This window comes from Esox lucius, chromosome 11, assembly GCF_011004845.1.
Source record: "Esox lucius isolate fEsoLuc1 chromosome 11, fEsoLuc1.pri, whole genome shotgun sequence".
NCBI classification, from domain to species: domain Eukaryota; kingdom Metazoa; phylum Chordata; class Actinopteri; order Esociformes; family Esocidae; genus Esox; species Esox lucius.
In genome coordinates, this window is record NC_047579.1 from 36,831,329 (window position 1) to 36,858,116 (window position 26,788).

At 41.0% G+C, this 26,788-nt stretch overlaps 1 protein-coding gene across 3 annotated transcripts; it reads left to right on the forward strand.

The window, feature by feature from the left end:
• The first annotated feature begins 6,205 nt into the window (after positions 1–6,205).
• Positions 6,206–23,504, forward strand: LOC114828700 (nuclear body protein SP140-like protein). Of its 3 annotated transcripts, none has more exons than XM_034295213.1 (15): positions 6,206–6,602; positions 7,838–8,012; positions 9,179–9,421; positions 10,742–10,864; positions 11,404–11,537; positions 11,906–11,953; positions 12,189–12,237; positions 12,312–12,521; positions 15,588–15,727; positions 15,832–15,900; positions 16,076–16,203; positions 18,257–18,374; positions 18,526–18,600; positions 18,880–19,023; positions 22,682–23,504. In XM_034295213.1, exons 1-15 carry the CDS (start codon positions 6,459–6,461, stop codon positions 22,769–22,771), a joined length of 1,890 nt encoding a protein of 629 aa, XP_034151104.1. In that variant the 5' UTR covers positions 6,206–6,458; the 3' UTR covers positions 22,772–23,504. The 3 variants fall into 3 exon arrangements, with proteins under 3 accessions (XP_034151104.1, XP_034151105.1, XP_034151106.1); XM_034295214.1 differs by having other exon boundaries at positions 10,742–10,861; XM_034295215.1 differs by lacking the exon at positions 9,179–9,421.
• Positions 23,505–26,788: the final 3,284 nt, after the last annotated feature.

The following is a 26,788-nucleotide window of genomic DNA, read 5'->3' on the forward strand; positions in this document are numbered from 1 at the left end:
ATGCAAAGAAATCAAGGGCACTGTGTATTTGCATTGGCCACAATCCAAATGACTGATTAGCCATCAATTTAGATCCATTATCCCTTGTGTTAATGGTGGTGATAATCACTACTGTACTTAGTGATTACTTAACAATTCAGCCAACGATCTTAAGTAGTTGTCAATGGCTTACATTAACCGGTCATTAGGCTTCCTGTTCCACCTTTAAAGGTGAATCCCAAAAGAATGTTTTCAGTTGTATACTTTTTGATAAACAAAATCATTTTTACACAAAATCACGCCATAACCAATTTCCAACTATTACATACTAGAATACATTCAACTTCATCATCTCGATAAGAAGGATTTATTTAATTACAACTACATTTAAACAATAGCTTAAAAAAATAAGTATTTGTCCTTATATTAAAAGTAGGAAATTGCAAAGTAGGAAGGCTTGTATTGTGTATGAGTGTTCAGTACGATTTGTGGACTCTAGAGAAAATAATAACACTTTAAAAACTTCTTGCTCGGGTACAGACATTGTCTCAGAGCCCTGGTGGTCCAGTGCCCCCTGCCAGACGGTAACAGAGCAGATGTCTTGGATGTCCTTATGTAAGATTAGGTCAGGATATCAGCACCTGAATACAACAAACATTTTGAGAGCCATAGTGCAAGTGCACATATTGCATGATCACATTATTTCAGACTAATCTTGTAACAATGTACATGGATTAATTTGTTCATGGGGTTCCCCATCTGCTGAATATGTTCTGACATTAATGCAATAACTCATATAAAATAGAACATCTCATGTTGTTTTTAATTAATTAATTAATGTTATCTCCAAATAGGACTTCTTTAGTGAACACACACACATAGGGACCACAACTATTTCCATCTACCTGAGCTTTGAAATTCCCACAACGATGATAAAATTCATATTTGAGAACATGTCCACAACTTTTGCATGTAAAGCCAAATACTGTAAAGCCAGATACTTCTGTAGTGGGTGAAGAATGCTCTGCAGTTGATTCTCATGCTGCTTTAAGGAGTCTCGTTAGTTTAACATTCAGTGTTTAAGACCGTTCTGTGCATGTACTTTCTTTTAATGTCTATAGCTATGGCCATCCAATGGTCATTTAAAATGACAGGTATTATTACATTTTCAAAACACCACCAATTGTGTGCTACTCTAGGTACCTCAGGCAGAACATCATCCTTTCAGAAAATAGATTTTGTAGCTGTTGGCTAACGAAAGACGCAGGCACATCAGCACAAGTGATCCTCCAAATGAGATTTAATTAGATCAAGGTACTCGTCAATTATCTTATCACTGAACCAATTTCCATAGCTTATTGTATCAAAATCCTCAGCAGCCAGTAAAGATGGTTTTCTGTGAGTTGGCTTAGGAATGTCTTTATTTAGAGAGGAATCACATTTCCTTACATTTGTCAGTACACATGTGAATGACTTCTTTCTGACCAAAGTGGAGAACTTCTACACTACTTGTAAGATCATATGCAAGAAGACAGAATGTGCCTTAAGCAACACTTTCTGAGTAATACAAAAGTATAGCCCACTGGCATCTTGATGTCTTAGTGCAGTTTGCATGCCAAAGCTGGTCATTGTATTTATACAGTTTCATAAATGAGTATTCATCTGAAAATGTGACTACACTGGAAAGAGTATAGGTGTGTTTGCTAAATATTGAAGGTAAAGTGTGTGCTTCTAGGTAAGTGTGTGCTCACTGTGTCCATTTTTATAAGCAACGTCTTTGGGGTAACATAACAGTTGGAATGTTGGGAGCCTTTTGATTTCTTAGATACATTACATGCTCTGATCTGTTGGACTGAAACAAGATATTCACCAATGCTTTCTGCAGAAATCTCCCTTGGTTCTACTATGAGTTGTTTTGTGTTTAGACTGTGAATGTAGAGCAGGTCATTTGCCAAGAAGTTAGCAGGTAGAATTTCATGAACAAAATCTTCAACTATATCCTTTACACAACTATAATGAAGTTGGTATTGAACCATGGATTGTGAAAACATGGTTGAATCCACTGCTTCTAACTAGGAAATGGCCTTTTTGAAGTGACAAGATGGTTTCACTTGATCAGCTCTAAGTAATCTCTTATGGCATTCTTGAAATGCTAATGTAGTTTTCAGAAAAATCTAAATGGGTAACGCTCCATCCACTGTATGGTTGGAAAAGTAGTCATACTGTGGAATCACAGAAATATCTGATTCTGCATCATGTTGGTGTACATCACTACAATTGGTTTGTGTCTGAGGCTCATTAGCTACTTCATAGAAATATATAACCCCGTCTGTACTTATGCTAACCCCTTCCCTAGTCCTGCCAACAGAAATGTATATGTCATCAGCCCAAATATTTAAAGTGTCAAAATCCAGCACTGACCAGAAATGCCCACCTGTAGATGTTTTACCTGAATGGCATATCACAGAGCTCAATCTGTACTTCTCCTTCTTGTTGCCAACAACTGGGATTTCAATTGTACGGGAGGGAAGAACTGAGTTTCTATTAACTGTATAGTTGTCTGCAACATGGGGCACAAAAAACACTAGAATATCTGGTGTGGTGTTCCAAACGGTTTGTCTAATCAATACACCATCACACTGACTGCATTTGTTGGGTACTCCACCGTTGGTGATTAGTTGTCTGAAAAGACTATCAAGCGATATTGTGTCTGTATTCAGTCTAAGTTGAAAATGTGAGTTGAAGTAATGCTCATTGTGTGAGGTGCTGATTTTGTACATTTCACATCTATCAGTATTGCATAGCACTGACCGTTGTTTTGATACCCAGCTGTTGTAACCAGGGGAGTAATTGATATATAAAATCTATGGGGTCATTATGCTGACCTAATTTCAATGTTGGAATTGTGTGGTTTATCTCTATCAAAACTTGCTTTAATACACAATGCTTAAATTTGTGTCCAGGCCTCTGAACTGCAGACAAGAGAGCAGCAAAGTTCTCTTTAATATCTGAACATTCTGTAATGGATTGTGAGTCAAGATTTTTAAAAGAAGTTTTTACTATGCTGAGATGTAACAAAGACTGCAAGGTTGAGTTGAACCAACAGTTTGAAGCTCTGTTTTCAAATCTACATATAGTTCTTTTAGGATCAAAATCCTGCTGAGAATTTAACAATTTGGCCAAATTTGACTCATTACGCAATGCATTCTGATCATTGGTCATCCCTATATTTTCATTAAGACTAAATGAATTAGAACTTATAGGTGGAGGAACCTGAAAAGACCTAAGAAGATGCTTTGGTGCTTTTCTCATTTTCTCCCAGCCTTCCTCCGGTTGCGGCAATATGTGTTGCCTTTTGGGATTTCGAACTTTGATTTTCTCCCATATGTCTCTCTGGCCAGCTTTATGCAGAGTATACAGTTTGCCAATACATTCGTCAATTCTATGTTTTTTATCATCAAGGAATAGAACTTTTGTGTTTTTGAACATTACCTCACTAATTGCTGTACTTTTCTTATTCTGTCTTGGTTTTGACTTGTATGATTCTGAAAACCTCTGTAAATCTCCTGTCATAAGGTCAGACCAAATTGGTATTACAGGGAGAAAGTTTTTGAATAGTGTGTCCAACATCCCTTTCTTAAAGTAAAGGTTCTGATCTGTGTATGGGACACTACTGCTAATATCTTTGATGCTTTTTTCTCGAATTTGAATAAAACAATAAAAGGTGATTTTATGTATTTTAGAACTTCCTGATCACCCAGTCGCTCAGATAATCTGCCATCTAATTCATCCATTGAGTTGCATGGTTCACTTTTACAATGGCTGTTCAACCTTCCTGCTTGACTATGCACACTTACAAGGCTCTGTATTACCAATGTACTATTAGTTCTGCTCCCCAGGACTATGCAAATGTCATACACCAAAGCACAGATGTCCTTGAGATGTGTGGAATTCAACAACAAGCTGAACATGTACATGCCGACTCTATACCTATCATCTTTACCAGTAAACTGTTTTTTACAGAGTTCGCTAGCCTGTCACATTAAATGACTTTTACAAGCCCGTATGATACAGAAGTCAAGATCTCCTGTTGTGGCATGTCCTTTGACTATTCTCCAGCAACGCTGCAAATACATCTCCATATTGTTATTGTTAAACACTTTCATAGCTGCATTCAACAACACTAAGGACCTATCACTATTCATTTGTACAGGTACTGCATTATTGTTAAACACCAGCCTTTCTTTGTCTCTCATTGTATTCAAAAACTGCTCTACTGCACTCTGTGTATGATCCTCACTTATCATAACTGCAACAGGAGCATAATTCTTTGGCGAGGATGGGCAAGCTACAACTATATCATAGAGTAAAATCATTTTTTTATTGACTCTAGAGTTGATCACACCACCAGTGGCATCCCAGAAAGCTTGGTCATATCATGCCAGAGTCTGATTCCCCCCTCAGTAAAACAAATTACCTTAAAAGGAGATACTTGTAACACATGAATGAACTGAGCCGCTGTTCTGAGCCGCTCAACATCAGAGGTCAGCATTTGCTATTAATTCCCTGTGAACTTTATATGGGGCAGTATTATGTAATGACAATGCAAGTTTCTTCCTCTCTGGACCACGAAATGGTCTGGTCTTGATACCATCTTTAACAGAATGTATAATACTGCCTAAATATGAGACATGGAAATCTTGTATATTCACATTGTTCAGAACAATATTAAATGTTAACTCGCATGAAGAATGGCCACAGTATCCATTTATTGTAAGATATGTTTTTTTTTATATCCTTTTCTGAGCAATTGTGAAGTGATGATTTCGAAAAGTTACTAGTACACAGTAAGGATTGGACTCTTACATTTTTTCTGCAAATAGACCTACCCATGAAAATCTCTTAAAATATCTACCACTCTTTTCAGAATGGACCCTGTCCCATTCATGATGAGTCAAAGTAAACACACTCTTGTTTGGAGTGGGAAGCCTGAACCCTCCAAAATCCGCTGCATCTGACAAAACACACTTCAGTGTATCCTTGCTTATACTGATATCAACCTCTCCAGATAAATGTTGCTCATAAGATTTAGTTTCCATAGAGCTTGCAATGTTGTCATCAGATGCACCTTTATCAGAACGGTCTGTCTCAAACTGATAGTATTCATTTCCAATATCTTCGGTGTCTGAGATTTTATCGGGCACTTTGGACATTGATCATATGAAATATAGGCTACATCGGGATGAACATTAAAACCAGTTTCTTTATCTTCAAACGTGTCTAAAGGTTGCAAATTAAGTTGGCCTTCTGAGGGTGTTGTCTGACAAGTTGACATTCTCTCATTTAAAGTGTCTTTAGGAAACGGATGTTCTACATGAGCCTCATTTACATTCTCTGTTTGTATCATTTTGTTGATCTTGTCCTCACTAGCGATAGAATGTATACATGATTTTGCATATAATTACTCTATCCACTCTCCTGAACATTTCCTACAATACATTCACTGTGGCGCATAGAATAGTATTTTTTTTATAGGCCAATATGTATTTCATATCCATTGAGTTATTGTGGCCAATGGAATGGGTGAGTAAAATGCCAGAAACAATTGCAAATACACAGTGCCCCTTGATTTCTTTGCATATAATCAATCTATAGAGTCTCCTGATCATTTCCTACAATACATTCCCTGCGGCGTATAGAACAGTTTTTTTTTCTATAGGGCAATATATATTTCATATCCATTGAGTTGCATTGTGGCCAATGGGATGAGCGCAGTAAAATGCCAGCAACAATTGCAAATACAAAGTGCCCCTTGATTTCTTTGCATATAATCAGTCTATATAGTCTCCTGAACATTTCCTACAATACATTCACTGTGGCGTATAGAACAGTATAAAACAGTTTTTTTATATATTTCATATCCATTGAGTTACATTGTGGCCAATAGGATCTAGGATGGGTGGAGTAAAATGCCAGCAACAATTGCAAATACACAGTGCCCCTTGATTTATTTGCATATCATTATTCTACCCACTCTCCTGGCCATTTCCTAGAGTACATTTTTACAATATACACTAAGCAAAGTGTCAAAATCGATACATTTAATATTATTAAAATTGCGTTTTAACGCGGACTTCTATTTTGAAGGCATTATTGTTGCTACGGAATCTCTAATGTTGCCAGCATGACGCTAATGATACTTTCACTTTCAATAATGTGATTTGAATATCACGGAACTGTGCCTGCGAGGGCGGGAGATCTACGGAAGGCTACTCTGGAAATGAATAACGTACCAGCCGAAAACTTGAAGATTACCGCCACAAAACAAATCAATATTACTGGGACCTGTAACTTATAAATTCTATGTTCTTACATGACATCACTTACATTGTAGCTAAGTTCATTTATAAACGCGCAATCGGAGAAAGATATTGATGTAACAACAACACAGTGAGTTAAAGACGCAAGAATTGGCGCCAATGGACCCGTTGGATTTTGTGACAGATGATCAATTACTTAGGTTTTTCCGATGTAGTAGGACAGAAATGTCGTGCATGGAGCAACCACATATCTTCCTTTATCAACTCCGAGACCACAACCTCATTCCAGAGGAAGTGTACAAGGTGAGAGACAACGCTTGATCCTGGCCTCCTTCAAAACAAGTAGCTATACCATTACAATCTGTCCCAGGCCTGGCCAGGGTAAACCATGTTGTACAGAACATCGTGGTAAAATGTTTTATCCTATAGTTCAAAAGGTTTATTTGTCATTTGCAATATGGCAATGAAATGCTTGGTTTTCCTACTCCCGGCAGTTCAGTTAAGTAACTGTAATTATAATATATAAATAAGAAGATAACAAGATAACACTAACTATCAATAATAACACCTACAAAAAAACAGGAAGAAGAGGGTACCTGCACTAGTGACGGCCATAGGCTTCGTTACCGATCTTCTAGCAGCAGGATAATGTGCATGCAGCGCTAACCCAGATTTTCGTATTCAAAATAAAAGCAATAATTGAACTATATAAGGCAATATAGTTAACAATGCAGTCTGTACATTTTATGTTTAATGTCCGTTCCAATATTGTTCTTGTCTGTTCTTTTTTACAGACTAGATTGTTAACTGTATTCCCTTATACATTTCAATTATGGCTTTTTGTGATAAAGGGTGCTGCCAGCGTAATATCCTGCTGCTAAAATAATGCTAATGAAGCCTCGTTTGGCCATCACTACCGACTGGTCATTCTTACATTCTTGTCTGTCCTGTTAACACAGGGGTCTCAAACCGGTTCCACGGAGGGCAGAGTGTCTGAAGGTTTTAGTTTTTTTCTATAAATTGGTTCCCAGTTCAGACATAAACAACCAGGTGAGGGTAGAAACTAACCATTTATTGACCTAATTAACCAATCAAGTACAAGGTGAGAGGAAAACCCTCCAGACACTCTGCCTGCCGTGTAACCTGTTTGACACCTTTGGTAACATATTGAGATGCAGGTTGTTTCAATCTAGAGCACGGATTGGAAACTTTGAGAATTAAGGCCACAAAATATCTGAATTGATCAGCATAAACACTACCATAAAAAAACGTTGATCCATCTGACAGCCCAGGGCCACAAATTGGACTAAATTTTTTATATTTCTGGTTGTTATCATGCCATTCGCTCAACTAGACAAATAAGATAGGAATCCCTAAGAAACACACTCTGGTGGACTTCTACCGTGAGCTCCCCGGGATATCTGGGTCATTTCGAGACCGGTTTAAATCCTTCCGTTTGGAAAAGCTAAATGTGACGCAGTGAATATACCGCTGTGCCATTCAGATGCCCTCATATGTTTTATATCGGACTTCTTCAGAAGCTGATTCGGAAGAAGAGTAAGGAGCAGAGGGAGAAGGGTTTGTACGACATGCTGAACTGGTTGGAGGAAAAGAGACCTGACTGCATCAAGCTCTTCTGGCGCTGTGTGTTTAAGGACCACCTCCTGCAACAGTACCCCACGCTACGCCTGCTTCGTAATAGCCTGCTGGACGGTCAGTGGGTCTTTTCTTTGGTTGTTAAATCTGTTATTATATAATCAGTGATATTGTGTTTATTTCTCTGGTAAATTCTGTTAGTGTTTTAGTTTTCCATGAAAGTCAGAAACCAATACTGTATGGTTTGAAATTGTGCCATTGACTAAGTATTCTAGCACCTGCTTCTTTCCCACAAGTGACACGTCAGAACGTCTTAAAAGCCCTGTACGGTAGGCTGCAGAAGTTAACAAAAGTGAAGTGAATTAACAAAGTTCACACACGAACTGGCTTGTGCTAAAAAAAAAATGCATCCATCAAGCTTAAGGTAAAGTGATTCATCAACGTGAACCTTCAGTGGTAAACACAGGGAACAGTTGGGTGGCAGTGTGCTTGCTATTGTTGACAGTTTGCAAACATGAAGCCACAAAGGACAGCAATGATCTTGGCTAGCCTCACAGCGGCCATCTCAGGCAGAGAGTATAGAGAGGAGAGGAGGCTAAGAAGAAGAAAGTCTACAGTCCCTCAGTAACTTTGAATATACACTGATCAGCCATAACATTATGACCACTGACAGCTGAAGTGAATAACACTGATCTCGTTATCATGGCACTTGTCAGTGGGTGGGATATTTTGGGCAGCAAGTGAACATTCTGTCCTCAAAGTTGATGTGTTAGAAGGAGGGAAAATGGGCAAGAGTAAGGATCTGAGCGACTTTGAAAAGGGTCATGGGCGGCCATGGCTCATTGATGCATGTGGGGAGTGAAGGCTGGCCCGTGTGGTCCGATCCCACAGACAAGCTATTGTAACTAAAATTGCTGAAAAAATTTATGTTGGTACTGATAGATAGGTGTCTGAACACACAGTGCATTGCAGTTTGTTGCGTATGGGGCTGCGTAGACGAAAACCAGTCAGGGTGCCCATGCTGACACCTGTCCACTGCCGAAAGCATCTACAATGGGCATGTGAGCATCAGAACTGGACCACGAAGCTATTGGAAGGTGGTCTGGTCTGATGAATCATGTTTACCTTCACATCCTGTGGATAGCTGTGTGTCACTTACCTGGAGAACACAGGCATCAGGGTGCACTATGGGGCGGAGGCAAGTCGGTGGAGGCAGTGTGATGCTTTTAACAGCCTGTAACTGTAATGTTATTGTCCTTGTTACACTCTGTATCCAATCCCAGGGTCGTTCACATTATGTGAGAAATTGCCAGAGAAGATGGAGAAGAAAGTGGAGGAGGAGGTGAATGGAAAGAAGAGGAAGTATTCAGGGGAAGGAGAAGAGGAGCCTAAGAAGAAGAAAACAACTGTCATTAGAAAGAGGCAAACGTCAAAGGAAAATGAGAGTGGTGAGGAAGAGGAGCAGCCCAGCACATCCACCCAGTCCACACCCAGTCAGAAGAAGAAAGTCCAGAAACCTGTCTTCAGTAAGTCCCAGGATTCACACTCACTAGAGAAGCGAGAGGTGGCCTTGACTGAGAAAGTCTACAGTCCCTCAGTAACTTCAAATATCCACTGATCAGCCATAACATTATGACCATTGACAGGTGAAGTGAATAACACTGATAATCTCATTATCATGGCACCAGTCAGTGGGTGGGATATATTATTCAGCAAGTGAACATTCTGTCCTCAAAGTTGATGTGTTAAAAGCAGGAAAAATGGGCAAGCGTAAGGATCTGAGTGAAGTTGACAAGGGCCAAGTTGTGATGGCTAGACGACTGGGTCAGATCATCTCCAAAACTGCAGCCCTTGTGGGGTGTTCCTGGTCTGCAGTGGTCAGTACCTATCAAAAGTGGTCCAAGGAAGGAAAAGCGATGAACCGGCAACAGGGTCATGGGCGGCCAAGGCTCATTGACACATGTGGGGAGTGAAGGCTGGCCCGTGTGGTCTGATCCAACGGACAAGCTACTGTTGCTAAAATTGCTGAAAAAGTTAATGCTGGTACTGATAGAAAGGTGTCAGAACACACAGTGCATTGCAGTTTGTTGCATCTGGGGCTGCGTAGCCACAGACCAGTCAGGGTGCTGACCCCTGTCCACTGCCCAAAGTGGCTACAATGGTCACATGAGCATCAGAACTGAACCACAGAGCAATGGAAGGTGGCCTGGTCTGATGAATCATGTTTCTGTTTACATCCATGGATGCACTAATGGGAAGGAGGCAAGCCAGCGGAGGCAGTGTGATGCTTTGGGCAATGTTCTGCTGGGAAACACTGGGTCCTGCCATTCATGTGGATGTTACTTTGACACGTACCACCTACCTAAGCATTGTTGCAGAACATGTGTACCCTTTCATGGCAACAGTTTTCCCTGATGGCATTGGACTCTTTCAGCAGGGTAATGCGTCCTACCACAAAGCAAAAATGGTTCAGGAATGGTTTGAGGAACACAACGAGTTCAAGGTGTTGACTTGGCCTTCAAATTCCCCAGATCTCAATCCAATCGAGCATCTGTGGGATGTGCTGGACAAACAAGTTTGATCCATGGAGGCCCTACCTCGCAACTTACGGGACTTAAAGAATCTGCTGCTGAAGTCTTTGTGCCAGATACCACAGTCCATGCCTCGACGGGTCAGCCTGTTTTGGCAGCAAAAGGGGGACCAACACAATATTAGGCAGGTGGTCATAATGTTATGGCTGATCGGTGTACATCATTCAATAAAAAATGTAAGACTTATTCAATTGTAATAAAATCTTTTTTTCACTACATTCACAAGTTAATTGTCTCCAACGTGTCCTGATGCAGGTTCTCCTCTCAAGAAGGGGGAGACAGCTGACATCTGGACATGGCCCTTCTACAAGACCCAGCTACCAGTTACCTGCGGGGACAAGAAGGCCACACTCTACCGGGACAAGCTGGCCAGAGGTGGTAGGTTAACAGACTCTGTGAACCATGTCTGAGACCTGGGGGGGGGGGGGGGGGGGGGGTGTATGGCATTCTATTGATAAGTCACCCAAAATAATTTTTTTTGGTCAGCAGTATGGATTGTTGATATCTGCTATTTAATTGGCCAATGTGTAAGTATTAGTCAGCAATGCAGCAGTTACAGATTCAACTAAGAATAAGGTTTAAAAAGCAGGTTGCATTGTTTTATTTTGAGATATGCAATCAAGGCCAGTAGTCTGAGAGTATCCTACCAGGTCAGTAGTCTGAGAGTATCCTACCTGGTCAGTAGTCTGAGAGTATCCTACCTGGTCAGTAGTCTGAGAGTATCCTACCTGGTCAGTAGTCTGAGAGTATCCTACCTGGTCAGTAGTCTGAGAGTATCCTACCTGGTCAGTAGTCTGAGAGTATCCTACCTGGTCAGTAGTCTGAGAGTATCCTTCCTGGTCAGTAGTCTGAGAGTCCAGGAAATGTGAGGCAGGATGTCAAGTTGCTGTACTGACTTCCTCAATCAAATGTTTTAGGGGAGGACTGCATTTTGGTAGATGATCAGTGGTTCACCCTGGCTGGCTTTGAGGAGTTTGGGGGGAAGAAGAGCAGTAAGAACTGGAAGACCAGTATCCGCTGTGAAGGGATCACTCTGGCAAAACTGATTCAGGTACAGCATACAGACATACAAACTGATCCAGGTACAGCATACAGACATACAAACTGTTCCAGGTACAGCATACAGACATACAAACTGATCCTGGTACAGCATACAGACATACAAATGGAGGTGTGTCATTCCATGTAACAACATCTACATTTAACCCAGCACTGTTAAAACAAAGGGCTCTGTAACATTCTAACTACAGTATAATGCCAACTGAGCTGCCAACAACTAAGAAAACCACACCTGAGCATCAATGTATTTCTGTAAAGAAACTAACTGGATCTGTTTTACTTTAAAGTGCCACCAAGTCATTGAATATTGGAAAGCAATGTCCTTCTGTCTGTCTATAACCTCTCCCATCACCGCCACAGGAAGGTCATTTAATTTCACCAAGTTTCAAAAGAAGAAAAGTTGGAAAGGTGAGACACCAATGTTTAAATATTCAAAATCTTCTAAATACAATTTTTTTGTCCATCTAGTTATACAAAGGTCTTTAAGCTTGGTACATTAAGATCTTTATAAACATCAGATGTGATTGGTCAAAACACCAATTAGTGGAGGAAAGTGTTATTATAGAGCTGCCTTTGCATTTAATCAGCCTCTGCAACATATGTGATTTGAGTAACACTGATCAGTCCCTGTCTCCCCAACTAGATCAAGACAGAACTGTTTCCCTCCAACAAATCAGCAGTCTCGAGCACAGGTATATATACCAATCACCGTTCAATAGAATATTTCTGAAAGCTCTTAATAAATATCTTAATTTCTCTTTGTCAGATTCAGAATATGAGAGTGATCAGGAAGAGGACGATGAAGAAGTGGAGGTTGAAAATGAAAAGGAGGAAGGAGAAAGAGGAGAGCAATCAACCTCTGCTGGAGGAGGGGCCAGTCCAGGAGGGAGTCAGGTTGTTGGTTTGCGAAAGATTGTCTTCCAAGTCACCTGTGGCGTCCTCAGTGGGATGCTACACAAGGACCGCTTTGCATCAGGTATTTGAATCTTTTCATCTAATTACAAAAATACACTTCTAATTTGATTTGGTTTGATGAATTTGCGTTACCACACAGAAGATTTACACTTTTCTGCGAGCTTATATTAACACAACTGGGATGGTGTTACAAAACACAAACAACGATAGCTAATAGGTGATTTGATTTCACAGACCGGCCCTCTTTCCAATAACGCTGGCTTGTATGCACTTCCCCATTAAGCCCACGACGATCATCTAGTCTGGTGATGCCTCTGCTTTCAATTTGTTAGAAACATAACAAGACTGTATTGCTATTGACATTTCTCAGAAGCTTTTGTAAGTACTGGACTCTGGTGTAAATATTGCATGTTGACAACATTATTTCTCTGTCTTTGCATCAATTCACACGCTTTGAGCTTTCACCCATTGCCCAGTTTCAGTCAGTTTTCCCTAGAGAGACTTTCACAAATTGCCCTCTTTAAGTCAGTTTTCACTAGATACTTTTCTCCCATAGCCTCTTTTTTTCGAATGTCTCTTACTGAGTGACTGACTGACTACCTACCCCTTGTTAAATAGCGTAGTGGTTAGAGACGACATGCAAGGGTCCGTGTTCGAGCCTTGCCACAGTCAAGAATTATGCATTAGAATTTGTTCAGGATAGCCAAAACTTTGCAGGCTACAACCTTCACTAGCTATAATAATAAATAATAATATATGGGATTTTTTGCACCTTTCAGGAGAACCAAAGACACTGTACATCTACAAAAAACTAAAAACACAATAGGAACAGTAAACATGGCACAGAAGGAAAAGCCAGCATGTACAAGTCTGTTTTTAGTCTATTTCTGAAGATGGTGATGGAATCTGAATTGTGGGTGGCAATAGGGAGAGAGGTCCAAAGTTTAGGGGCAACAACACTGAATGCCCGGTCCCCCATGTTACAGAGTCTAGTCTTTGGAATGATGAGAAGTTCAGTATCAGAGGAACGGAGCCTACGAGAGGGGTTGTGTATGTAAAGGAGGTTGGACAGGTATGAGGGGGCAAGGCCATGAAGGGCCTTGTAAGTGAGGAGCAGAATGTTGTAATTGATGCAGAACTTGACTGGAAGCCAGTGAAGATTGTACAGTGTTGGAGTGATGTGCTCCCTGGGTTTGGTGTGTGTGAGAATTCTGGCAGCTGAGTTTTAAAGATGCTGGAGCCTGTCCAGGGTTTGCCTGTTACTCCGTACCAGACTCCATTACAGTAGTCCAGACGTGATGTTGTGAAGGCATGTATGAGGGTCTCTGCAACTGGGTCCGTGAGGGATGAGCGGAGCCGAGAGATGTTACGTAGGTGGAAGAAAGCTGATTTGGTGACAGACTTCATGTGGAGGTCAAAAGAGAGGGTAGAGTCAAAAACTACACCCAGGTTTTTGACCATGGAGGATGGGCAGATGGAGCAGCCGTTGATCGACACACAAAGTCACCAATTTTGTTGAGTAGAGCCTTGGGAGCCACCAACACGATCTCAGTTTTACTGCTGTTGAGTTTGAGTACATTTTATGTCATCCATTTTTTTATGTCTTAAGACAGCTGATCTGAGATGGGGGAGGAAGTTGAGAGTTGGGATTGGTGTGGATGTAGATCTGCGTGTTATCTGCGTAAAAGTGGAATTGAAGACCAATGCCGGCGAATGATCTGGCCCAGGAGTAGCATGTAAATGATAAGCTATATTGTAGTAAGCTATATTGTAGTATATTGTAGTTACATTGCTACTATTTCTGATGGATTTTCAAAGTACACATCCATGCATGCTTTTTGGGGTAATATACACTAGATCACAACCCCTTGCGCAGTAAAAGAGGATGGGTTTCCACAATTCTCTCGTCTTTTCACTTGATGAAAATGTAAGTTATCGTCACCTATATTGATAGGTATGTCATTCATGAATGAAAGAAAAACGAACATTGTTGTGCCATGAAATGAAATAGCACAACACAAATTCTATTCACTTGATGAATAGGTTATCGTCACCTATGTTGAAAGAAAAGTGAATGTTGTTGTGCCATGAAATTATATTGATTTGGCATTGTAAAGTTCAACTTCAGTCTTGCTAGAAATGGCTCAATTCCAAGTAGTGGGTTAGTGTCACGTCTTCGGGTTGCGGAATAAGGAGGAGCAGGAGAACAGCGTGATAGAATGTATCTTTTAATACTATAGCGTTGAAATAATATGTTGCTACGAAGCGTAACACAGCTCTTTTGTTTGGTACAGAGACAATTACACACAAAGACAGGGGGAACAGAGGGAACATATATACTGGGGGGAATGATGAGGATGAGGAACAGGTGCGCTAAACAGGACACAGGTGAAATGTATAATGAGATGGACGGTGGTGTCAGAAGGCCGGTGACGTCGAACGCCGGAGCCCGTCCGCTGCAGGGGGAGGTGAAGAAGCAGAGGGCGCAGTTGTCACAGTTAGTAGATACTAGTAAGCCTATTACTGGCTAATATGCTGTTAAAACGGCCAGTAGCATAAGCCATACAGTTCATAGTTACTATTTGTGGTGGAGGTAAACTTAATAAGAAACGTTAGTCAGTTTAACACAATGCTTAATGGTGTCTAGCGAAATATTCAAACTTGGCGTTATGTTAATGTGTGACAAAATGATTTAATGTCAAGACACTTGGTATATGTATAGCTTAGTGGGGTAGCGGTTAAAGACACAGCCTCTCACATGGGAGACCCCGGTTTGAATCCAGCGAGGGCAACAACATACATCCCTTTTGATCGCGGGCCGGCTGAACTAGGCTTTCCTGGTTCCTTTACTTGTTATTTGTTTTTCATCTACAGTCCTTTAGTAAACCCAGCAAGACACTGTTCTTGTTGTAGCCAGGTACAATAACACCTTAGTCACTTGTCCACCAATCATCAAGCCCTCCTAAGAGATTAATCAGGTCAGTTCATCCAGGGCTTAAACAAATACATGTCCTGTATTTGGGACCTCAGGGACTAGAGTTTAGAGACACTGACCCAATGTCACTCCTGTCAGAAGTAGGTCTATATTAGATTGACACTTGGGTCCATACCTTTTCTGTTTCCCCAGGGACTCGTGGGAAAAGTGTCCGTACAGAGCGGAGCTGGATGACCCCAATGGAGTTTTTGAGGGGGGCTTCAGTCATGGCAGAGACCTCCTGGAAGAAAGACATCCTGTGTGATGGGAATCCTCTCAGTGTCCTCATCGAGGTGCAGAGGGATAAAGATAAAGCCTTTAATAACATTTCTTTCCCATTTTTACATGAAAAGTTTTTTTTATTAATTGTAATGTCCTTGTTGGTTTCTCCTGTCAGAATAAGGTGTTGATAATCCACTCTGTCTTGTGCAAGTGCAAGTTGTGCAATCCCACTGCCGAAGACTTGGTACGTTTCCCCCCTGACCCTCTGGAACATTAGCAAACATCCAATTAAATGCTTCAGTTGAAATACAATTCTAGGATGTTTCTTTATAGAGGATAATTGTAAAGAAAGTGAGCTGTAGAGGAGGTTTTTAATTAACCAAGCCATTCTGACCTTCCTCTCTCCTCGGTCTGGGCAGCAAGAACAGGTTAACGATGATGACTGCTTCATCTGTAGGATCCAAGGCAGCTTGATTTGCTGTGATGAATGTCCACGCTCTTTCCATCAGGGATGTCACCTACCTAATGTAGACGATGCATTGCTGGGGTTGGTTCTGTTTAAGATTGAAAAAAATACTTTCTGGGTTCTTGATGAGAGACTGGGTGTGGTCCATTTGTTTTGTTTTATCTACATATCGTGTGTGTGTGTGTGTTGTTGCAAACATGTGCATATATAAAGATAAGCTGTGTTTCGGTCACATCTTTGAATTACTTAAGAGTAATTTCTTAAATTGTAATTTAAGCATGTACAAGTCTGTTTTCAGTCTATTTCTGAAGATGGTGATGGAATCTGAATTGTGGGTGGCAATAGGGAGAGAGGTCCAAAGTTTAGGGGCAACAACACTGAATGCCCGGTCCCCCATGTTACAGAGTCTAGTCTTTGGAATGGTGAGAAGTTCAGTATCAGAGGAACGGAGCCTACGAGAGGGGTTGTGTATGTAAAGGAGGTTGGACAGGTATGAGGGGGCAATTACTTAAGAGTAATTTCTTAAATTGTAATTCACTGTCTTGAAGTCCAATATATTTTTTTTAAATACCTGTCATTTGTGGTCCCCTTACGTCCTTGTAAGATATATGGTGGCACTAAGGTGGGTCAAGACAACATGGAAGAGATATACACTCACCTAAAGGATTATTAGGAACACCTGTTCAATTTCTCATTAATGCAATTATCTAATCAACCAATCACATGGCAGTTGCTTCAATGCATTTAGGGGTGTGGTCCTGGTCAAGACAATCTCCTGAACTCCAAACTGAATGTCAGAATGGGAAAGAAAGGTGATTTAAGCAATTTTGAGCGTGGCATGGTTGTTGGTGCCAGACGGGCCGGTCTGAGTATTTCACAATCTGCTCAGTTACTGGGATTTTCACGCACAACCATTTCTAGGGTTTACAAAGAATGGTGCGAAAAGGGAAAAACATCCAGTATGCGGCAGTCCTGTGGGCGAAAATGCCTTGTTGATGCTAGAGGTCAGAGGAGAATGAGCCGACTGATTCAAGCTGATAGAAGAGCAACTTTGACTGAAATAACCACTCGTTACAACCGAGGTATGCAGCAAAGCATTTGTGAAGACACAACACGCACAACTTGAGGCGGATGGGCTACAACAGCTGAAGACCCCACCGGGTACCACTCATCTCCACTACAAATAGGAAAAAGAGGCTACAATTTGCATGAGCTCACCAAAATTGGACAGTTGAAGACTGGAAGAATGTTGCCTGGTCTGATGAGTCTCGATTTCTGTTGAGACATTCAGATGGTAGAGTCAGAATTTGGCGTAAACAGAATGAGAACATGGATCCATCATGCCTTGTTACCACTGTGTAGGCTGCTGGTGATGGTGTAATGGTGTAGGGGATGTTTTCTTGGCACACTTTAGGCCCCTTAGTGCCAATTGGGCATCGTTTAAATGCCACGGCCTACCTGAGCATTGTTTCTGACCATGTCCATCCCTTTATGACCACCATGTACCCATCCTCTGATGGCTACTTCCAGCAGGATAATGCACCATGTCACAAAGCTCGAATAATTTCAAATTGGTTTCTTGAACATGACAATGAGTTCACTGTACTGAAATGGCCCCCACAGTCACCAGATCTCAACCCAATAGAGCATCTTTGGGATGTGGTGGAACGGGAGCTTCGTCCCCTGGATGTGCATCCAACAAATCTCCATCAACTGCAAGATGCTATCCTATCAATATGGGCCAACATTTCTAAAGAATGCTTTCAGCACCTTGTTGAATCAATGCCACGTAGAATTAAGGCAGTTCTGAAGGCGAAAGGGGGTCAAACACAGTATTAGTATGGTGTTCCTAATAATCCTTTAGGTGAGTGTTAGTCTAGAGTGTACTTCATAGTGAATAAAAAATAAAATAAAAATAAAAATTTCAAATAAGAGCATTTTCTAAACTACTTAAATCAAAATACAACACTTTTGTTTTGTAATTATTAGATACATTGGTTTTTAGAGTATTTAGTCATTCTGACTAGAATGGGGGACCTTCCACACCTGTTGGCGCGAGGCTGATGTTCAGGACGGTGCACCCACACCACACTAGATATTGTTTGACCATCACTTTGTGTTTGTGTCAATACAGGAATGATCGTCCCTGGGTGTGCACGTTCTGTATACTGAGAAACACTCAATCATGGCGTCAGCCCAGTAAGAAATCTTACCAGGATGTTCTGAACTACCGAACCTCTGACCGTCTTCTGGTGAGAAAAGTTATTAACTACTAGCATCGGGCCAAATGCCAATCAATTAATCTTTAAACTTTCTGTCTATCGTCCATCCATTATATATGTAACAGTGAATAATTGTACTGAATGAAATGTAAGCCAGTTTGGGGTGTGTGTTGACTGACAGGAATGCCAGTACCTCCTGCTGTGTCTGTACCACACAGACGAGGACCAAATCTTTGTGAAAAATCCTAGCATCAACGTAAGTTTACCTAGGCTCTCTTTTGCACACTTTTTTCTCTCCATTTATCTCACCTTGTCTCTCTCCATGTATTTTATACTACTCCAGATTGATTTTGTTTCTAAGACATTTGTCTAGGATGTCCATATATGCCTTCAGAACATTCCACAAGGGGCAAAAAAATTTAAATGACTGCCCCCCCCCGTCCACAGTGCGGTGGAACAGCAAGCCTATTTGATGGTGATTCGTGTCAGTGTGTCAGCTTTAGACCGTCTCTCCATCTGTGTGTTTCACTGCCAGGTGAGAAACTACTCCAGCATGATAAAGACTCCAATGTGGCTGGATGGGGTGGTGGAGAAGCTGCAGAACAGTCAGTACCAGACGGTGAAGGCCTTCGTGGCCGACGTGTTGCTCATCTTCACCAACTGTGCCGCCTTCAACAGGGTGAGGTTGATATGTTGCCCCGTCTCATTTCCAGAATAACCTAAAAGCTGATAAACACTTTGAAGAACAGCTTGAATGTACACATTTCAAATGTTATGTTTCTCTTTTTGCTGGACTGCGAATGACTCTTACTGAGTGAGTGACTGACTGGCTACCCCTTGTTAAGTAGCGTATTGGTTAGAGAAACATGTGGGCGCCCAGAGTTCAATCCTCACCTCTGACAGAACAAAGCATGCATTAGGCATTTTTCATGATAGACAAAAACCTTGATGGCTACCAGCTTCCGTAGCTATGTTATAGTAAACCTAAAATAAAACTGTTTACGGTTATATATGCAACTATTTCTGGTGGATTTCTGAAGTACACATCCATGCATGCTTTTTGGGGTAATATACAGGTGCTGGTCATATAATTAGAATATCATCAAAAAGTTTATTTATTTCAGTAATTCCATTCAAAAAGTGAAAAAAAAGGTGTCTGGAACTATAGAGGTACTGGAAGCAGTAAACTGACTCAGGAAGACATGCCCTGAAAGTGGCCTGGTCCTCCGTTCCCTCAAGGTATCTAGTGTGTTTCCCCCTACACCCTCATGTGTTTAGGACTAATAGAAAGTCAGCACAAAATAAAATGTTCTAGTGGTTTGGATTCTGCTGGAGGTTACATGGCATGTGGATTTTTGCAGTGGTTGTCAGAACTCCTCTGGAACCCCCAGTTATTCCATGTACAGGTGCTGGTCATAAAATTTGAATATCTTCAAAAAGTTGATTGAACATGAAAAGTATGAGCATGTACAGCACTCAATACTTAGTTGGGGCTCCTTTTGCCTTAATTACTGCAGCAATACGGTGTGGCATGGAGTCGATCAGTCTGTGCCACTGCTGAGGTGTTATGAGGGCCCAGGTTGCTCTGATAGTGGCTTAGCTCTTCTCCATTGTTGGGTCTGGCGTATCGCATCTTCCTCTTCACAATACCTCATAGATTTTCTATAGGGTTAAGGTCAGGCGAGTTTGCTGGCCAATTAAGAACAGGGATACCATGGTCCTTAAACAAGGCACTGGTAGCTTTGGCACTGTGTGCAGGTGCCAATTCCTGTTGGAAAATGAAATCTGCAACTCCATCAAGTTGGTCAGCAGCAAGAAGTGTTCTAAAACTTACTGGTAGATGGCTGCGTTGACCTTGGACCTCAGAAAACATAGTGGACCAACAGCAGGCGACATGGCACCCCAAACCAAACCAATATTCAAATTTTCTGAGATACTGAATTTGGGATTTTCATTAGTTGTCCGATATAATCATCAAAATTAAAAGAAATAAACACTTTAAATATATCAGTCTGTGTGGAATGAATGAATACATTATAGAAGTTTCGCCTTTTGAATGGAATTACTGAAATATATAAACTTTTTGATGATATTGTAATTATATGACCAGCAGCTGTTGACCACAAACCCTTGCTCAGTAAAATAGGAGTGGTTTCCACGATACTCTCATCTTTTCATTTGACGAGAAAGTCAGTTATCGTCAACTATATTGATCAGAGTCATTCACAAATGAAAGAAAAACAAATGTTGTTGTGCCATGAAATGAAATTGCTTTGGCAGTGTAAAGTTCATCTTCAGTCTCGCTAGCTGTTGCTCAATTCCTATGACTATTCCAAGTATTAAGTTAGTAGATACTAGTAAGCCTATTACTGCCTAATAAGCTGTTAAAACAGCCAGTGGCAAAAGCCATACAGTTCAGAGATGCTATTTGTGGTGGATGTAAACTTAATAAGAAACGTTAGTCACAATGCTTAATGGTGTCAGGCTAAATATTCTTGCCATGATGTTAATGCATGACAGAATGATCTTATGTCGAGATGCATTTTTATGACGAGGCAGTATGTCCAAATCGGTCCCAGTACTGGCGTACTAGCTTACTATATACAAGACAGTACTTCACCATCATCCACGAAATACAGTGGGGAGAACAAGTATTTGATACACTGCCGATTTTGCAGGTTTTCCCACTTACAAAGCATGTCTGTCATTTTTATCATAGGCACTCTTCAACTGTGAGTGACGGAATATTAAACAGAAATCCAGAAAATCACATTGTATGATTTTTAAGTAATTCATTTGCATTTTATTGCATGACATAAGTATTTGATACATCAGAAAAGCAGAACTTAATATTTGGTACAGAAACCTTTGTTTGCAATTACAGAGATCATACGTTTCCTGTAGTTCTTGACCAGGTTTGCACACACTGCAGCAGGGATTTTGGCCCACTCCTCCATATAGACCTTCTCCAGAACCTTCAGGTTTCAGGGCTGTCGCTGGGCAATACAGACTTTCAGCTCCCTCCAAAGATTTTCTATTGGGTTCAGGTCTGGAGACTGGCTAGGCCACTCCAGGACCTTGAGATGCTTCTTACGAGGCCACTTCTTAGTTGCCCTGGCTGTGTGTTTCGGGTCGTTGTCATGCTGGAAGACCCATCTTCAATGCTCTTACTGAGGGAAGGAGGTTGTTGGCCAAGATCTCGCGGTACATGGCCCCATCCATCCTCCCCTCAATACCGTGCAGTCGTCCTGTCCCCTTTGCAGAAAAGCATCCCCAAAGAATGAGGTTTCCACCTCCATGCTTCACGGTTGGGATGAAGATCATCCTCCTCTGGATCATCCAAATGGTCATTGGCAAACTTAAGACGGGCCAGGACATGCGCTGGCTTGAGCAGGGGGACCTTGCATGAGCTGCAGGATTTTAATACATCTTGGCCATTGTGGAGAGGTTGAGTCTGTTTGATTGAGTGTGAGGTGTCTTTTATACAGATAACAAGTTCAAACAGGTGCAGTTAATACAGGTAATGAGTGGAGAACAGGAGGGCTTCTTAAAGAAAAAGTAACAGGTCTGTGAGAGCCGGAATTCTTACTGGTAGATAGGTGATCAAATACTTATTTCATGCAATAAAATGCTAATTAATTATTTAAAAAAGTAGGAAAACCTGCAAAATCGGCAGTGTATCAAATACTTGTTCTCCCCACTGTATGTACTTGTAGTATGTAATATGCGATTAGAGATTCAGCCATTGCTTTCGATTAACATTGTAGTTCGCATAGCATAATTGTTGGCTATTCAACTGTCATTGTTTTCTAAAGAAACAAACCAGTCATGGAGTGATTCTGAAGAAGCGAACCCGCCATGTTTCGACTAATTGGTTTAACAATGGAGAAGTATACCGACACTTTGCACATGTATAGCTTAGTGGCGTGGTTGTTCAAGACACAGCCTGTCACGTAGGAAGCCCTGGTTCAAATCCAGCGAGGGCAACACCATTCATCCCTTCTTATCAAGGAACCCTGGTTCTTTTTTCTTTTTAGTATTTTACGTACTATGGTACATTAGACTTTTTGTTTCGTTGGGTCAGAAGGTTGAGGACCAGCTTGAAACATTAGCCAGGAAAGCCCGTAATCTTTAGTTCCCACAGAAACTGTTTAACTGATGTATGTATACCATTTGAAGACAGACAGTCTCATCCATTTACATTAACATTTAAGTCTTCTGAAAACTGTTATCCAGAGTGCATACATTTTCAAAATGTTTCCTTAACAAAATTGGATTAGGCTAATATATTGTCTAGATTGATATTGATTATTTTCTATTAATGAATTATTCTGAAGGATAATTCAGAGTTCCGTGAGATGGGTGAAAGACTGGCGGATCTGTTTGAGAGAGAGTTCCGGAATACATTCAGCATTCAGCAGCAGTGACCCCAAATGCACATCCTGTGGAGCTTTCATCAAGTGCTTACCATTGCTTTCCTAAAAGACAATGTCAAGACTACCCTGGCCTTGTTTACATACATGTACACCAGTATGTACATCTCTTTTTTTCCACGTATGTACATTGTTATTCATTATGGATCTTTCAATCATTCTTTTCATTTGTTTCACTGTAAAACATGTGTTAATTTAAATATAGAATTGTGATGATATTTCAAAGTATTATGGGTCAAATCATTCGGCAAGGTAGCCCTTCTCTACAACCTTAGTACACGAGAGGTGGCTTGTTCTAATCCCCAAGATGGCAAAATCATGAATCTGTTTTTCTGTCCTTGAGCAAGGCAGTTATCCCAATTTCTTCTCAGGGTGTTGCAGACAATAAGAATTAGTTGGTCAAATCATGCATTAATGGTTGCCCTCCCAACCTTAAATGCCTGTAGGCCTGAATTATGTCAGGAATTCTTCAGCATTGGAGTGTCAGAGACCCTTATAACTGTCCAGCCAATTATGTCGAACCTCTGAGTACCCGCTAACAAATTAACAAACTGGAGAATTGTTCATGTTATATGTTCATGTGATTTTGAAGTGCAATATAATTATTTGATTTGAATGTATTAACTATATGTGGCTATATATTGTATTTAGTAATTATCTTTATACTGCTTTTGGTGTTTTTTCCCTCATCTTCTGATGAAAAATAAACTACTACTTTTCTAAAACACATTGGCCCTCATTTATCATTCTTGCGTAGAAACGGGTGTATATGTTGGCGTAAGATTTTGCTTACACTCCTCTCACCGCCTGATTTATGAAGCTGTGCGTACCTTTAAAATCCAGGTGTACGCAATACCTTCCCTTGATAAATGTCGCGGCTGAAAACGATCGTCATTATAATAACACGCCCCATTATATTCAAGTCTCCGCTTCCCCCACGCCCTCATTTTACGCCATGGACACACGGAAGACGGCAAAAAAGAGAAACTTCTCTGACGTGGAGATTGAGACGATCGCCAGGGAGGTAGAAAGAAATAAAATTGTTTCATTTGGCAGTTTAAAAAGCGGAATAAAAGATGATGATGTGATGTCGAGTACCATTCATTCACATTAATAATTGCATGACAATTTGTAATATTCGTCTTATTATTTCATGATATTTATTATTAATGACGTTTATTGTTATTTAGAAGAAGAATGTCGTTATTATTATTATTTCTATTATTATTTAAAAGAAGAAGAATGTCATTTTTATTATTTTGTCAGTCTGAATTATATTTTGGTAATTTAAAGCCTTTTATTACTGAACCCAGTCCATGCGCAACTGCCGGGCCTAACCCTGAAACGTCATGTAAAGCGCACAGGCTCGCATCTGAAGGAATACATATAAGTCAAATGCTTTGGTAAAGTCACACAAATGAAACCTTGAAGTCCACGTTGCACAAAAATAAACACTGAAGTTTGTAATTATGTTGTTTTTTTTTACAGTGGGTCATAATATATCATATATTTTAGTTTGTCAGTGCATTAGGATTTTTCTTTCTGCGCATTTCGGCACTAACTCAAAACGTGCGTACACCACCTCCTGAACGTCCATATTGATAAATCTCAAAGTCCTCGTGGTTTTGGGTGTACGCCAGGTGTACGCTGGAAATTTGATGTACGCACTTTTGATAAATGAGGGCCATTGTACTTGCTTATGTAAAGTCTGTCCCAGAATGTGAATGAGCAGCAGCGCCATCTTCAGGCAGGCAGCGTCTGCACAGCGTTTCTGCACCCAGTTCAAACCTCTCCACTCGGCAGGGCCTGCGCACGCTGGCCACACGTCACCACAGAGGCCAGCAGCGAATTCCTAAATAAAAAATGTGGGGATCTTGATACCAAGCCAAGGTCAAGTAGACCAAGAAAGATTTCAGCCAAAACTGCCAGAAGGATTTTTTGGCATATAAAGAAAAACCCACAGGTAACCTCAGGAGAAATACAGGCTTCTCTGTAAAATGACAGTGTGGTTGTTTCAAGGAGCACAATACGACGATTCTTGAACAAAAATTAGCTGCATGGTCGAGTTGCCAGAAAGAAGCCTTTACTGCACCAATGCCACAAAAAAACCTGATTACAATTTCCCCGAGAACATCTTGACAGGCCTCACAGCTTCTGGCACACTGTAATTTGGAGTGACGAGACCAAAATAGAGCTTTATGGTCACAACCATAAGTGCTATGTTTGGAGAGGGGTCAACAAGGCCTATAGTGAATGGAATACCATCCCCACTGTGAAGCATGGTGGTGGCTCAATTATGTTTTGTGTGTGAGCTCTAAAGGCACAGGGAATCTTGTGAAAATTGATGGCAAGATGGATACAGCATGTTATCATAAAATACTGGCAGACAATTTGCATTCCTCTGCATGAAAGCTGCAAATGGGACGCTCTTGGACTTTTCAGCACGACAATGACCCTAAGCACAAGGCCAAGTTGACCCTCCAGTGGTTACAGTAAAAAATGGTGAAGGTTCTGGAGTGGCCATCACAGTCTCCTGACCTTAATATCATCGAGCCATTCTGGGGAGATTTCAAACATGCGGTTCATGCAAGACAACCAAAGACTTTGCATGACCTGGAGAAATTTTGCCAAGATGAATGGGCAGCTATATCACCTGCAATAATTCGGGGCCTCATAGACAACTATTACAAAAGACTGCACACTGTCATTGATGCTAAAGGGGGCAATACACAGTATTAAGGACTAAGGGTATGCAGACTTTTGAACATGTTTTGTTTTATGATTGTGCTATTCTCATATGACCAACAGCTGAATGTGAATCCCATAAGAAATAAGTATTTTGCCTGCTCACTCATGTTTTCTTTACAAATGGTACATACACTCACCTAAAGGATTATTAGGAACACCTGTTCAATTTCTCAATTTAATTATCTAATCAACCAAACACATGGCAGTTGCTTCAATGCATTTAGGGGTGTGGTCCTGGTCAAGACAATCTCCTGAACTCCAAACTGAATGGGAAAGAAAGGTGATTTAAGCAATTTTGAGCGTGGCATGGTTGTTGGTGCCAGACGGGCCGGTCTGAGTATTTCACAATCTGCTCAGTTACTGGGATTTTCACGCACAACCATTTCTAGGGTTTACAAAGAATGGTGTGAAAAGGGAAAAACATCCAGTATGCGGCAGTCCTGTGGGCGAAAATGCCTTGTTGATGCTAGAGGTCAGAGGAGAATGGGCCGACGGATTCAAGCTGATAGAAGAGCAACTTTGACTGAAATAACCACTCTTTACAACCGAGGTATGCAGCAAAGCATTTGTGAAGCCACAACATGCACAACCTTGAGGCGGATGGGCTACAACAGCAGAAGACCCCACTCATCTCCACTACAAATAGGGTAAAGAGGCTACAATTTGCACGAGCTCACTAAAATTGGACAGTTGAAGACTGGAAGAATGTTGCCTGGTCTGATGAGTCTTGATTTCTGTTGAGACATTCAGATGGTAGAGTCAGAATTTGGCGTAAACAGAAGGAGAACATGGATCCATCATGCCTTGTTACCACTGTGCAGGCTGGTGGTGGTGGTGTAATGGTGTAGGGGATGTTTTCTTGGCACACTTTAGGCCCCTTAGTGCCAATTGGGCATCGTTTAAATGCCACGGCCAACCTGAGCATTGTTTCTGACCATGTCCATCCCTTTATGACCACCATGTACCCATCCTCTGATGGCTACTTCTAGCAGGATAATGCACCATGTCACAAAGCTTGAATCATTTCAAATTGGTTTCTTGAACATGACAATGAGTTCACTGTACTGAAATGGCCCCCACAGTCACCAGATCTCAACCCAATAGAGCATCTTTGGGATGTGGTGGAACGGGAGCTTCGTGCCCTGGATGTGCATCCCACAAATCTCCATCAACTACAAGATGCTATCCTATCAATATGGGCCAACATTTCTAAAGAGTGCTTTCAGCACCTTGTTGAATCAATGCCACGTAGAATTAAGGCAG